Source organism: Oncorhynchus tshawytscha, linkage group LG10 (assembly GCF_018296145.1).
Source record: "Oncorhynchus tshawytscha isolate Ot180627B linkage group LG10, Otsh_v2.0, whole genome shotgun sequence".
In the NCBI taxonomy this organism is placed as follows: Eukaryota; Metazoa; Chordata; class Actinopteri; order Salmoniformes; family Salmonidae; genus Oncorhynchus; species Oncorhynchus tshawytscha.
Genome location: NC_056438.1, coordinates 63,339,296 through 63,352,285, shown reverse-complemented (window position 1 = coordinate 63,352,285; position 12,990 = coordinate 63,339,296). Strand labels below are relative to the sequence as shown.

Here is a 12,990-nt window from a genome sequence, read left to right as displayed (position 1 = left end):
AGCTCATTGGGAGATTGGTTTGGCATTTATTTTGTACCGCATTTTTAAATCTCAAGTATTTCTTTAGAATGGTTCTATCCTCTTGCTTTCTCTCACTTTGTACGTAATAGGCATTTTAACTTAACTTGGTGATACATTTTTATTGCCTTGAATGTTTCGTCCGCCAGACTTATTTTTCCCTCTTCTTTGTTGACGTGCAAAGGGTTTGCAATTATCATACCAGCAGTTAGGCGAACGGGGAATCTGATGAATTAAGATTTTTCTAATGGTGAATGAAAACATATTGATTCTGGTTTCAAGAAATCTTTCCCCCACACATCATCTCCAGGTCTTTATCTAGACCTTGAATCACTTACTGTATGTCAACACTGAAGACCCATAAAGTCACGGGTATAGGACTCGTATAATAACAATAATAATAATCCTGTACTACAGTGGTGACTGATGTCACTTCAAACAGGAGGACAGGCTCATAGTAATGTTTGGAATGGAGCAGTATCTAACAGGAGGACAGGCTCATAGTAATGTTTGGAATGGAGCCGTATCTAACAGGAGGACAGGCTCATAGTAATGTTTGGAATGGAGCAATATCTAACAGGAGGACAGGCTCATAGTAATGTTTGGAATGGAGCAATATCTAACAGGAGGACAGGCTCATAGTAATGTTTGGAATGGAGCAATATCTAACAGGAGGACAGGCTCATAGTAATGTTTGGAATGGAGCAATATCTAACAGGAGGACAGGCTCATAGTAATGTTTGGAATGGAGCAATATCTAACAGGAGGACAGGCTCATAGTAATGTTTGGAATGGAGCAGTATCTAACAGGAGGACAGGCTCATAGTAATGTTTGGAATGGAGCAGTATCTAACAGGAGGACAGGCTCATAGTAATGTTTGGAATGGAGCAATATCTAACAGGAGGACAGGTTCATAGTAATGTTTGGAATGGAGCAGTATCTAACAGGAGGACAGGCTCATAGTAATGTTTGGAATGGAGCAATATCTAACACACTGAATTTAATTTATTTTGGGGAACAGACATATACAACAAAATGCACAATGTGGATCCAGAGGATATCACTTGAAAGTATTAATTAAAACGCTTGTTTCCAAAGTGGTCCTCGATGGGAAGAACAATAACACATGTATTACATGGTCTCCATGTATTTGATATCATTTAATTCCAGTCATTACCATGAACTGTCCTCCCTTCACTGGCCTCCACTGATGTGCAGTGATTAGTAAGTGTTATGGCTTCTCTGAAAGATAATGTTTGTCAGCTTTGGTAAACACAACATAAATGTACTATTACTTTCTGGTATGAAAATATGTACTGTGGTTTTAAACCACAACAAATGGCCCGAGGCGGGTCATGACACAAAAACTCACAATACATTGCATAGTACCACATTTCTATTTGTAGCAGCAAAGTCACTATAATGTGGAGATTTTGGGATCCTTCTATTTCTGGACTGTGGCAGTATTCACAATAACAAGCACCCAATTCTGTTAAATCCTAAATCATGAAAATAGACCTGCCATCCTGGGTTTGATGTACAGTACCAGTTAAAGTTTGGACACACCTACTCAATCCAGGGTTTTTATTTGTACTATCTTCTACATTGTAGAATAATAGTGAAGACATCAAAACTATGAAATAACACATATGGAATCAGGTAGTAACCAAGAAGGTGTTAAACAAATCAAAATATATTTAATATTTTAGATTCTTCAAAGTAGCCACCCTTTGCCTTGATGACAGCTTTGCACACTCTTGGCATTTTCTCAACCAGCTTCATGAGGTAGTCACCTAGAATGCATTTAATTTAACAGGTGTTCATTGTTAAAAGTTAATTTGTGGAATTTTGTTCCTTCTTAATGCGTTTGAGCCAAACAGTTGTCTTGTGACAAGGTAGGGGTAGTACACAGAAGATAGCCCTATTTGGTAAAAGACCAAGTCCATATTATGGCAAGAACCACTTAAATGAGCAAAGAGAAATGACAGTCCATCATTACTTTGACTGACCTTCATGTCTTAATCTGGAACATTTAAAGAACTTTAAGTTTCTTCAAGTGCAGTCGCAAAATCCATCAAACGGTATGATGAAACTGGCTCTCATGAGGACCGCCACAGGAAAGGAAAACCCAGAGTTACCTCTAGCTGCAGAGGATAAGTTCATTAGAGCTACCAGCCTCAGAAATTGCAGCCCAAATAAATGCTTCTCAGAGTTCAAGTAACAGACACATCTCAACATCAACTGTTCTGAGGAGACTGCGTGAGTCAGGCCTTCATGGTCAAATTGCTGCAAAGAAACCACTACTAAAGGACATCAATAAGAAGAAGAGACTTGCTTGTACTAAGAAACATGAGCAATGGACATTAGACCGGTGGAAATCTGTCCTTTGGTCTGATGAGTCCAAATTTGAGATTTTTGGTTCCAAATGCTGTCTTTGTGAAACACAAAGTAGGTGAACGAATGATCTCCGCTTGTGTGGTTTCCACCGTGAAGCAGGGAGGAGGAGGTGGGATGGTTTTGGGGTTGCTTTGCTGGTGACACTAATTTATTTAGAATTTAAGGCACACTTAACCAGCATGGCTACCACAGCATTCTGCAGCAATATACCATCCCATCTGGTTTGTGCTTAGTGGGACTATCATTTGTTTTTCAACAGGACAATGACCTAAAACACACCTCCAGGCTGTGTAAAGGCTATTTGACCAAGAAAGAGAGTGCTGAATCAGATGACCTGGCCTCCACAATCACCCGACCTCAACCCAATTGAGATGGTTTGGGATGAGTTGGACCGCAGAGTGAAGGAAAAGCAGCCTACAAGTGGTCAGCATATGTGGGAACTCCTTCAAGACTGTTGGAAAAGCATTCCTCATGAAGCTGGTTGAGAGAATGTCAAGAGTGTGCAAAGCTGTCAACAAGTCAAAGGGTGGCTACTTTGAAGAATCTCAAATACACTTTTTTAGTTACTACATGATTCCATATGTGTTATTTCATAGTTTCAATGTATTCACTATTATTCTACAATGTAGAAAAATGTAGAAAAACCCTTGAATGAGTAGGTGTGTCCAAACTTTAGACTTTTTCTGTATGTATTTTTTTATTTTGGACTAGAGCAATGTACGAGACACATTATATACGAGTCATGTAGCTGTACATGTATCAGTTAGAATTTTCTTGTGAAACTCCCTTTTTAAGTGATAGCTTTTAAAGTGCCAATTCACCCCATCACATTATCCGCTCCCTGTCAAGTGACTCTGGTTTTATGGCAAAGTAAATGGGGACATTCTGACTAGCCTTTTGTGGGCCCTAAGCGAGATTTGGTTGGAGGGCCCCCCAGCTCACGGCAAACCATTTTAGTGACCCCCCTCTTGATGGTGGAGAGAAAATGTGTAGTTTTAAAGTTAATTTCTTGCAATTCTACAAATTCTTCCATGGGGTATAGAGGAAATGTTTCAGTTTTAAAGCAAGTTTTTGGCAATTCTACACATTTTGCCATGGGGGGGAGAGAAAACAATTATTTGGCCATGATTACTACAAGTTTAGATAGTTGGCTAGACTAATTACCAATCAAAATTTGTTTGCTGACATGGCTATTTGAGTGACTGATATAAGAGAAACTGCTGATGCATATTTCAAAATGCACATTTTCACATTTCTAAATTGCACTTGGTGTATTCTATTGTTCTTATTCTCAATAGTAAGTTGAGACCCCTAGCTTCCGGGGGCGCTAACCGGCCCTGATTCTGACCATAGTGACTTCTAAGAATGATGCAGTGCTTTTACAGTACATTCCATTAATGCTTGAAAAAGAATAGCATGCCCATGTTCATTGATAGATGTTACATTTGTGTTGATATTTTTCAGTTTTATCACATACTTGGAAACTGATGATTGATCTTGCTTTGAAAGCATTGAAATTATAGCTGTTGATATATTATTGAGGTTCTATTTTGTATTAACATGACAACAGTAAAGTAGATGGTTATGTTGATACTGTCTGTAAAATCATTTGGATTGGGTTTGATTTGTTTGTTGTTGTAGTGCCCTCTTGCTGTCACAAGGCACTGTGGAATGTGCTTGTATGTAGGCTAGGTCCAAACTCCACCGGTGTTAGTCCTATGGCTCAACATGCCTTCCATCTCATTCTCGTGTGGTGTTTAATATTTGGGTTTGAAATGGAGTTGGTTGATTTCTATATTGGTTATTGTATTTTTATGAAGACGTGATACTGTGTAGCTTTTTGAATTGTAAGCATTAACACAGAATTGACTAACTAGCACATGCTGTATACGTAGCAGGGCCTTATGGCTCAAAAGCAACTGTAATTTTGATAGTCATCTTATCTCTGAAAAATGCAAATGCTCAATTATGTACACACATGAAACTGTGTTGAAAATACATTTACTATGGGTAAAACTGCAAAGTTAATGTGTTGAACATAATTTATGAGACCTAGTCCTTGAGATTTTGGGTCACCCCATGCACCAGATGTGATGTATTATCATATGTACGTTAACACTTGATAGGATTGTTTGGTTCCCCAAATGGTCCCCACAGTAAAGACACAATTCTGTTTGCTTCCCCAAATGGTCCCCACAGTAAAGACACAATTCCAAGCCAATTTTATGGTCTTGCCTTGAATTAATTTGTACAGAGGTGAAACTATTGTTCAGTTTTTTTTTCTTATCAGGCTCATGTTGATATTTGAAAGTACGCTGGTAGTACATTTTTGAAATTGTGTCTGTTGTTCACTATGTACATGTTTCAGCACACACAAAGTAAAGGTCACAGTCTTCACGTTGCCTCTGTTTGAATCATTAATGCCTTCCCACTGCCGCAGAGTCCCACAGCTTTTCTCACCCAAGTCTTTTTCATTATTCCACTTGGCCAAGACTCAGTGAGTCGTGGTTTAACCATTCTCATCTCATTTCTTTCTGTAGAAAATAAGCATAGGAACAACCTTAACCCAGCACTAGCCCAGCCCTGACTGTAACCAAAAAATAGTCAATAATGTTGTTGTTTTATAAAGTAACATTGGCTCATTCAGTGGTGATATAAAATACATTATTGACAAGTTTGGGGGAAAAAATGATTTGCCACCATCTCTGACTTTACTGTCAAACAATGTATCTATTATCTCAAATCAGCCCCGTGTTATAAAACATTTTATTTATTAAGTAGTACACTATATATTTGTTAATAAAACAGCTATCATTTGCCCAAAAATAAAAGCCACCACATCAATCTCTTGTTTTGAAGTGTTCCAAGCCAAGAGTGTGTGAAAGAGATCTAGGCTATATGTAAAGCACAACACAGTGCCTCTTCAACTTTCTTTGCATAGAATCTACAGCACCACTTTCTCTTTCTACACTTATGTCAGATAACCAACTTGTTATGCTCTTCCTCACCCCCATTTCATGTTGTCCTCTGAAGCCTTATACTTAGTGAAACTGAAGGGAATGGTGGTCAAGCACATGACTTCATACAGCACTCTGAGTCGAAGCCTTTCAAAATATATTTTTGGATTAGTTGACAGACTACAATATTTTCAAATCGATTTTGACTTTAGAGTGGATGGACACAGTTTAAATAGGCTTTTCTAAGTGCTTTGGGACATATTAGAATCTGCTAGCAATGTGGTACTTATGGTCACCATTTTTACACTGACATAACAGAGACAGCATCTTTTTAATCATGGGTCAATATTGTTCATCGTCATTGAACTTGGTAAAGAGAGCATGAGGTTATCAACTATGTATTCTCTGTGGAACGCATCAAATTAATGGATGTCCTAATTCTTTTAAGTAATCCCTCAAGTAATCGCCCATATTCATTATTCCCCTTTTGTTCATTTGGATGTCAACCTTTATTTACATCATCAAGATTAGCAGAAAAAAATGTAATTACAGAAAGGGTTTCATTCATTTCAGTGAATTGTATTTAGAGCAATATCTTCCAGTGAGTGCAGGACCAGGTGTAGACATTTTCACACAAACACATGTTCTGAATCTGACTGACTATGTTGGCTGTAGCGCTTCGTCAAAATCATTCTCAATGATTCACTTTGTGAAATCCGTTCTTCATAATCCGGGTCCAGGTTGGGTGTGTGAAGGATTACTGTTTGCTGAATGCCTTGATTAAAAACACCTCTCGATTGCCTCTCTGACAGACTCATCATAGCAGCACTCATCCCTGTCCTCTCCTCAACATCAATAAAAAAAGCTATGCTCAAAAAAAAAAGCTATCTATAACCTGAGTCATTCCCTCTCTATATGACCCTGTCGTGTTGAAAGGAAATCGTATACAATTTGACATGATGTGATTTATATTTATAGCTGGACTATAACCACGTCATGGGCAACAACAAAACAATTCAAAGGTGCCATGAGGTTGATTAATTTCATATTTGTGTATAATCCATAATACACACATATTTCAGTGTTTCTTCGTTGAATTAAAAGATGTTTTCAGATAAATCAAAACACATAGGTTAGAGAATATGAAGTGCTTTCAACTTCATTATACAACCACACAAAGGTGAAAACTACTTAACTATGTAACATTGCAGTTTACACTGCCATGATGCCATCTAATCCATATGTATTAATCTAATCATTACTCAATATCCATGAAAAGAGAGAGGGGGACATGTTTTTTTGTGTGGCTCTGTTTATGGTCTTGCCTTGAATTAATTTGTACAGAGGTGAAACTATTGTTCTGTTTTTTTTTCTTATCAGGCTCACATTTCCAATGATAAATTATGGCAATACCAACTGACCATCCTTATAATTGCTATAATCATCAGAAATCAAATGAAGTCTTCTTTAAATCTTCTTTGGTCGAAAAGAAGAAAACAATTTGTTTATAGTCACCATCCTTATACTGTATGTCTACCTTTTCAAAAATCTACTTAAACCTTTGAGAAGCGGATTGAATATTGTAGAAAACAGTTTGTCTGCTTTGTCGCCTTGGCAACACGATCATGTTATGTTTAACAACAGTGTCAACAACACGTGTGAATCATTGTGAAAGGTGCCTGGGGATCTGACCAAAGACAAATAACTGAATTCAGAATGTTTATAATCATCCATCCATCCATTCTATGTCCATTGGTTCTGCACTCACTCCTTCGTGTTACAATGTTCTTCGAAGTACAGTACAATGTACTGGTCAAAAAGTTCACACAGCTAGCTTCCTTTTCTCTGATGAAATATCAAATGTGTCTTTCGGAAGGAAAAAAAAGAGTTCTGTCAATAATACTTCAAATGTTGGATTCACATGTCCTTGTTCATTAGACGGCTTTGGATACAGTATAACACACTCGTTTGTGGTCTCTCCTCTGCCTCTCTAGGCCATGATGTAGTAAAAGTGCAGTGTCTTAGGGGAGAGGGGGGACTTGGGAGAGAGGGATAAGGAAAGGGGCTGAGCAGGCTCTGTCAGATGGAGTATTTGATTCTGGATGTCTGTGTATTACAGGAGACACTGGTGAGCGTGGAAACCCCCCCAGCGGTCGTCGCAGCACCTTGACTCTCCACAAACATCGGATCCAGGCAAGCAACTTTGGCAGCAAAGAATGCATGGATACAGTGCAGCACGGCAAAGAGGTTAGAAAATTCCAGCTCCTGTGGAACAAAAGACAGACACTAACATATTCATGTTTTGGGATAATAATGAATTAAACATTTCTTATGTATGATTTATCTGTTTTAATTGGTATCAGGTGATAATGGCCAAAAAAAGCACAAGAAAATATATAACTATTGGCTAATTTAATTTAAATCAGAGATACAGCATATGTTTGTTACCTTGGCTTCAATTGCTTTATTGTCCTGATTTTGGAACAGAAATTTGATCTTGCTCTTCCCATCATCAGACGATCCTTTCAGTTGGGAGAATTTGTATCTCCACAGCACCGCCTGTATAGAGTAAATACAGTTGAAAGGGGTTTATAAAGAACATTACCTTCTCTTTCTCGTTGTTATCTTATCTTTCATTCTAATTATTATTATCTGTGGTCTAATCTTATTCTGATCTTCCACAACAAAATTATTCCCATCATGGTTTTTTTCCTAATTATTTGCAAATGTACCAGACGGTGCAAGTTCATAACCTTGGATGATGAGCGTCAATGTCCTGTTTTTAATGCTGATTTGAATCTACGAGTCTGTTCTTGGTCATAAATAGAATGTAACTTTATTTGCCCTCTAATTTGCACATGTAAAAGCTTTGGCAATATAAAATGAATGTACATAGTACACATTCCATACAAAACAAGACATCCATGTACACAACCTACAATCGTAAGCAACACTTTTTCCCCTAGGGGCTTCACACAGATCTGAACACTGAGTGCTTAAGACAAGGCCGGTTTTCTATCTGATTGAATTATTAAACATTCTCCACCATGTGTATTGTTTTACAATTGCAGTTTAAATATGAATTGTACTTTCATGCTTGTTTTGGTAAACAATACCCTGCCTGTCAGCAGTTGGCTAGGCTGCTGTGAGACTTTCTGGGGAGAGAAAAACCACTTGCTTTGCTGTGTAGGAATTAGGCCAAGAAACACAGGGAACAATATAGCTGTCGATGCGTCCTGTTCATCCACATTATGTGTTCTAGTGGAATAGTTATTGTGGCACTCAGACTTGGCAAAATGCCAAAGTCAACTGCAGGCAGAATGTAAGGGATTTGGGCTGGAGGGGACCAGCCATCAAAGCAAATGTGCTCAGTCTATCAAAATGCACACGGTGCAGAATAAGTTAGGAACACCACAGAGTAGATTTGAATGGTAAAACATTTCTACATCTGCACACTGTACATAGATCTTTTTCTATTGCGCTATTGACTGTACGTTTGTTTATGTGTAACTCTGTGTTGTTGTTTTTGTCACACTGCTTTGCTTTATCTTGGCCAGGTCGCAGTTGTAAATGAGAACTTGTTCTCAACTGGCCTACCTGGTTAAATAAAGGTGAAATAATTGTTTATATTTTTAAAAACATATATTTTTTACCTTTATTTTACTAGGCAAGTGAGTTAAGAACAAATTCTTATTTACAATGACGGCCTACCCCCCGGGCAAACCATCCCCTAACCCGGACAATGCTGGGCCAATTGTGCACCGCCCTATGGGACTCCCGATCACAGCCGGTTGTTATACATCCTGGGATCGAACCAGGGTCTGTAGTGATGCCTCTGGCACAGAGATGCAGTGCCTTAGACCGCTGTGCCACTCAGGAGGTAATGGTGTCATGGTTACTTCTACTTTTAAAGTAACGCTAGAGAAACTCAGTGTTCATGTCTATGTGTCCTTCATCTACATGTATGACTTCTGGACAAATGAATGTTGATGTACCGGTAATGTAACTTACCTTTGAAGCAGCATCAAAGCAGACAAAGCCCATGCTGAAGTCTACGGTCAGCCCCATCAGGTGGCTCTCCATGATGCAAGCGTATGTTTTACACTGCGGAGAGGCAACGGTGCATGATGTTAGTTACAAGATGCATATTTAATAGACAGCATAACCTTCCACAGGTGAAACATGTCAACTGAACATAAATCCGTTGTGAGAGGATGACCAGGCTTGGCCTGTATGGTACAGTATGTCACGGCTTCTCTTAACTACTTTTCAGTGTTTCGCCTACCATTTTATAGGCAGGATGTTCCCTCCCGCCTAGCTCTGCCCCACTCCCAACCCACCTAAAATAGTTTGATTTGTTTCAAGTGACAATTTTGATGACAGAGAGCCTGGATGTTGGACTGAGGCCATTGTACCCCGCCACGAAATTGGTTTAGGAAAAAGTGCTGCCTCTTATATACTGTGTACCTGTATTCTCTCCACCTCCAGGAAAGTAGCCATCTGAAAGGCCTTCTCCCAGATGAGCAGCTCACACTCCAGCTCTACGCTGTAGAACATGTCCTCTCCACACTCCGTCTGGATGCTGAAGCAGTGCTTCCGCTTGTCCAAGAGGTCACTGTCCTGAGAGAACCACGTTAGTCATACCTGCCATCGCACCTGGATTCAAATTGTATTTGTTTTCTTTCAAATGCTTTGAATGGATTTATTGAACCTGCCTGGTATGCCAGATGGGCAGGGTTTGCACTTTTGTACTATTCAAATTGGTTTCATTGGCCCTGGCAAGCACAGCTTACTTATTTGAAATGTTTCACATATTATTTGAACCCAGGTCTTGCTGTCATGCTGATAATGCGCACAAGGGACAATGAGAGACTCATACTGTACTGTAAGCAGATAGGAAACTTGGATATACACGGTGGGGATGTGACAGACATTGGCTGGAATTTTATCAACATGCATTTTGTGCTTCTTCAGAAAAGCTGTTTCACATGTTCAGAAATGCTGTTTTGGATGTGTAATGCAGTATGTTATGATAGGAAGGGAATAGTTGACACTTACTATAGGAATCACCAGTTCTGTGCATGATGTAGGTCGATTGACCAGATCAGTCAGTATGTGACAATGAACCTGGCTGAGTGAGAAATTAAGAGGTGGAGCTGCAGTCGCTGCTGTGAGGATTTCTAAACCAAATGTCAACTCCTTCCACCCACCTGAGACACACTGCTGTGCATAGCAAGCACACTTGTGAAAGTGCATTGCAGAAAAGTTCAATGAGCTTTGTTTGATTAAATACCAGCCAGAGTTTCAGAAAGTCTAACCGCTTCCAATAGTAGTGTTGTGAGTTTTGCAAGAAAATAACTCCAGCCTTGCAAAGACACATAGCACAGATCTATTCTCTTTTTAATGTGTCGTCTTTCAAACACAGACCCGGAGATTTGTTACTCAGCACTTCCTAAACATTTTACTCATATCTCCGTCGTAAAAGTTGTTGCCTTACCTTCAAAACTTTACACATGATCTCGTACACGGTGTAGCTTTTCTCTGCCCTGGTCCAGTCCCATGTAGTCACCTGCAAAATTCCACATGAAATACACCTTATAAATACACCTTGCACGTCATATTTTATTAATAAACTACACACACAGGGTAATGAAACCCTGCTTCCACTCTAGAGTCCAAAAAAACGGAACATTCTCCACTATGCATCATGAGTTTTTTATTTTATTCAGATGGATCCCTTTGAAATCTTTTGAAGTGTAATTACAGTGGTCTGTTTCAGTTGCTTTAACTTGAATCTTTTATATTCCAATTCCTGCACACACTGTGTTCACATGTTCAAACTATAACGCTACATCTATCCCAACATCAAAAGGATATGTTTAAAGCTAGTGACAAGCGTAAACCAAATGTGCAGTGCAAAGTTTCCAACACAACCATTTCATTCGGATTTTAGCCACAGACACATGCAGTTGAGGAAGTCATTCAAACTAAAAAATAGTCCCTTGTTCTACAGTTCAGTTTAATACCAGCAACACAGTTGTCCTAATAACTCCTATTCTGAGTTGTGCCTATATCCACAATTACTGATATGGTTGGCATAACATAATTATCTTAATAATAATAAATCAAATGGCAAGCAATGGGACACAGACGGTCATCAATCAGGTGTGGAATTATAATCACTGTCCATTTATAGTTTAATAGATCATAAAAAATGTGGCGAACGTGTGTTGGACTCCATTATTGCCTGGAAACATTGATCATTTTTGGACACATATTTTCAGAAACTAGTTGTATCAGTTGATATGGTAACCGTTTATTTTACAGCCTGGTATTTAGTAGGTAAGTGCCAGAATGTATCCATTGTTGCCACGTAGTTTCTTAGTTAAATGCCAGGTAAATACCAGCTTAAACCAGGCTATAAAATAGTGTTACCATTGCTACTTAAGGAAAGAGGGTGTATAAAGCGTACAGGAGGTGCTGAGAACTTGAAGAGTGAGGAACCCTTTAAGGCGAGGAATTTTGGTGAGTACATTCGGTCCTGACCGGAGTCCTGCTCCTTCTCATCTACCCAGCCCATGTAGATAATCTGTCAGGGAGAGAGAGGGGGGGATAGAGAGGAGAGAGAAAAAGGAAAGGGAAGAGAGGTAGAGAAAGAGAGAGAAGAAGGAGTGGATCAAATGGAAAGGGAGAGAGGCAGAAAGGGGAAGGCAGCAGGCATCAAGTCTTTCTGCACTTTTATCAGTCTAGAGGATTGCAACGAGCCACAGTGAAAATGTTTGGCAGGAGATTGATTCATTGTGAAAACAGCTAACTAACTATCCATGTCTAGGCTGAAGGAGGGATTGGTGGTGAAGTGGGAAGCAAGAAAACATGTGTTGCCTTCTCTCCCTGATGATTTCATTCTGGTTTGACTTTATTGTGTAAAAATTCTGCCTCCCCCTGCAATAGTTGGCACTGGCCCTGCCAGTCAACCAGGCCGTTCTGTGGACTATTCAACCTGGTTGGATTGACATTCAGAGAACATATTCTAGTACAGTAAGCCATGTCGAGTGGAGTAGAGATGAAAGGATGAAGCATCTTTTGGGCAAAGTCTGTTTTGTGACCGTAAACTGTACTACAGAAGAATGCAACATAATATTGTGAGAATTTTCTATTGAACAAAATGCTATGTCATAATAATTTATTAACAATGTTAAGGATTCCCTTGTATGGTATAAATAGTAGTAGTAGTAGTAGTAGTAGCAGAAAAGTAGCACTAGTAGTAGTAGTTGCAGTATTAGTAGTAGTAGTATTAGTAGTAGTAGTAGTAGTAGTAGTAGTAGTAGTAGTAGTAGTAGTAGTAGTAGTGGTAGTAGTAGTAGTAGTAGTAGTAGTAGTAGTAGTAGTAGTAGTAGTAGTAGTAGTAGTAGTAGTAGTAGTAGTAGTAGTGGTAGTGGTAGTGGTAGTGGTAGCAGTAGTAGTAGTAGTAGTAGTAGTATTATTATTATTATTATTAGTAGTAGTAGTAGTTGCAGTAGTAGTAGTAGTAGTAGTAGTAGTAGTAGTAGTAGTAGTGGTAGTGGTAGCAGTAGTAGTAGTATTAGTATTAGTAGTAGTAGTAGTATTAGTAGTAGT

The 12,990-nt window shown here is 38.9% G+C and overlaps 1 protein-coding gene across 2 annotated transcripts in view; it reads right to left on the bottom strand.

The window, feature by feature from the left end:
• Positions 1-6,714: 6,714 nt before the first annotated feature.
• sntg1 (syntrophin, gamma 1) overlaps positions 6,715-12,990 on the bottom strand; it is a 38,455-nt gene continuing 32,179 nt past the window's right edge. Inside the window, exons 14-19 of one of the 2 annotated variants that reach the window (XM_024435861.2) lie at positions 11,846-11,962; positions 10,871-10,942; positions 9,841-9,993; positions 9,385-9,477; positions 7,822-7,932; positions 6,715-7,638 (exon numbers count right to left, since the gene is read on the bottom strand). In XM_024435861.2, coding sequence (XP_024291629.1) covers positions 7,453-7,638; positions 7,822-7,932; positions 9,385-9,477; positions 9,841-9,993; positions 10,871-10,942; positions 11,846-11,962 — 732 coding nt within the window. In that variant the 3' untranslated portion in view covers positions 6,715-7,452. The remainder of the gene's footprint in view (positions 7,639-7,821; positions 7,933-9,384; positions 9,478-9,840; positions 9,994-10,870; positions 10,943-11,845; positions 11,963-12,990) is intronic. The other variant, XM_024435862.2, reaches the window with a different exon arrangement.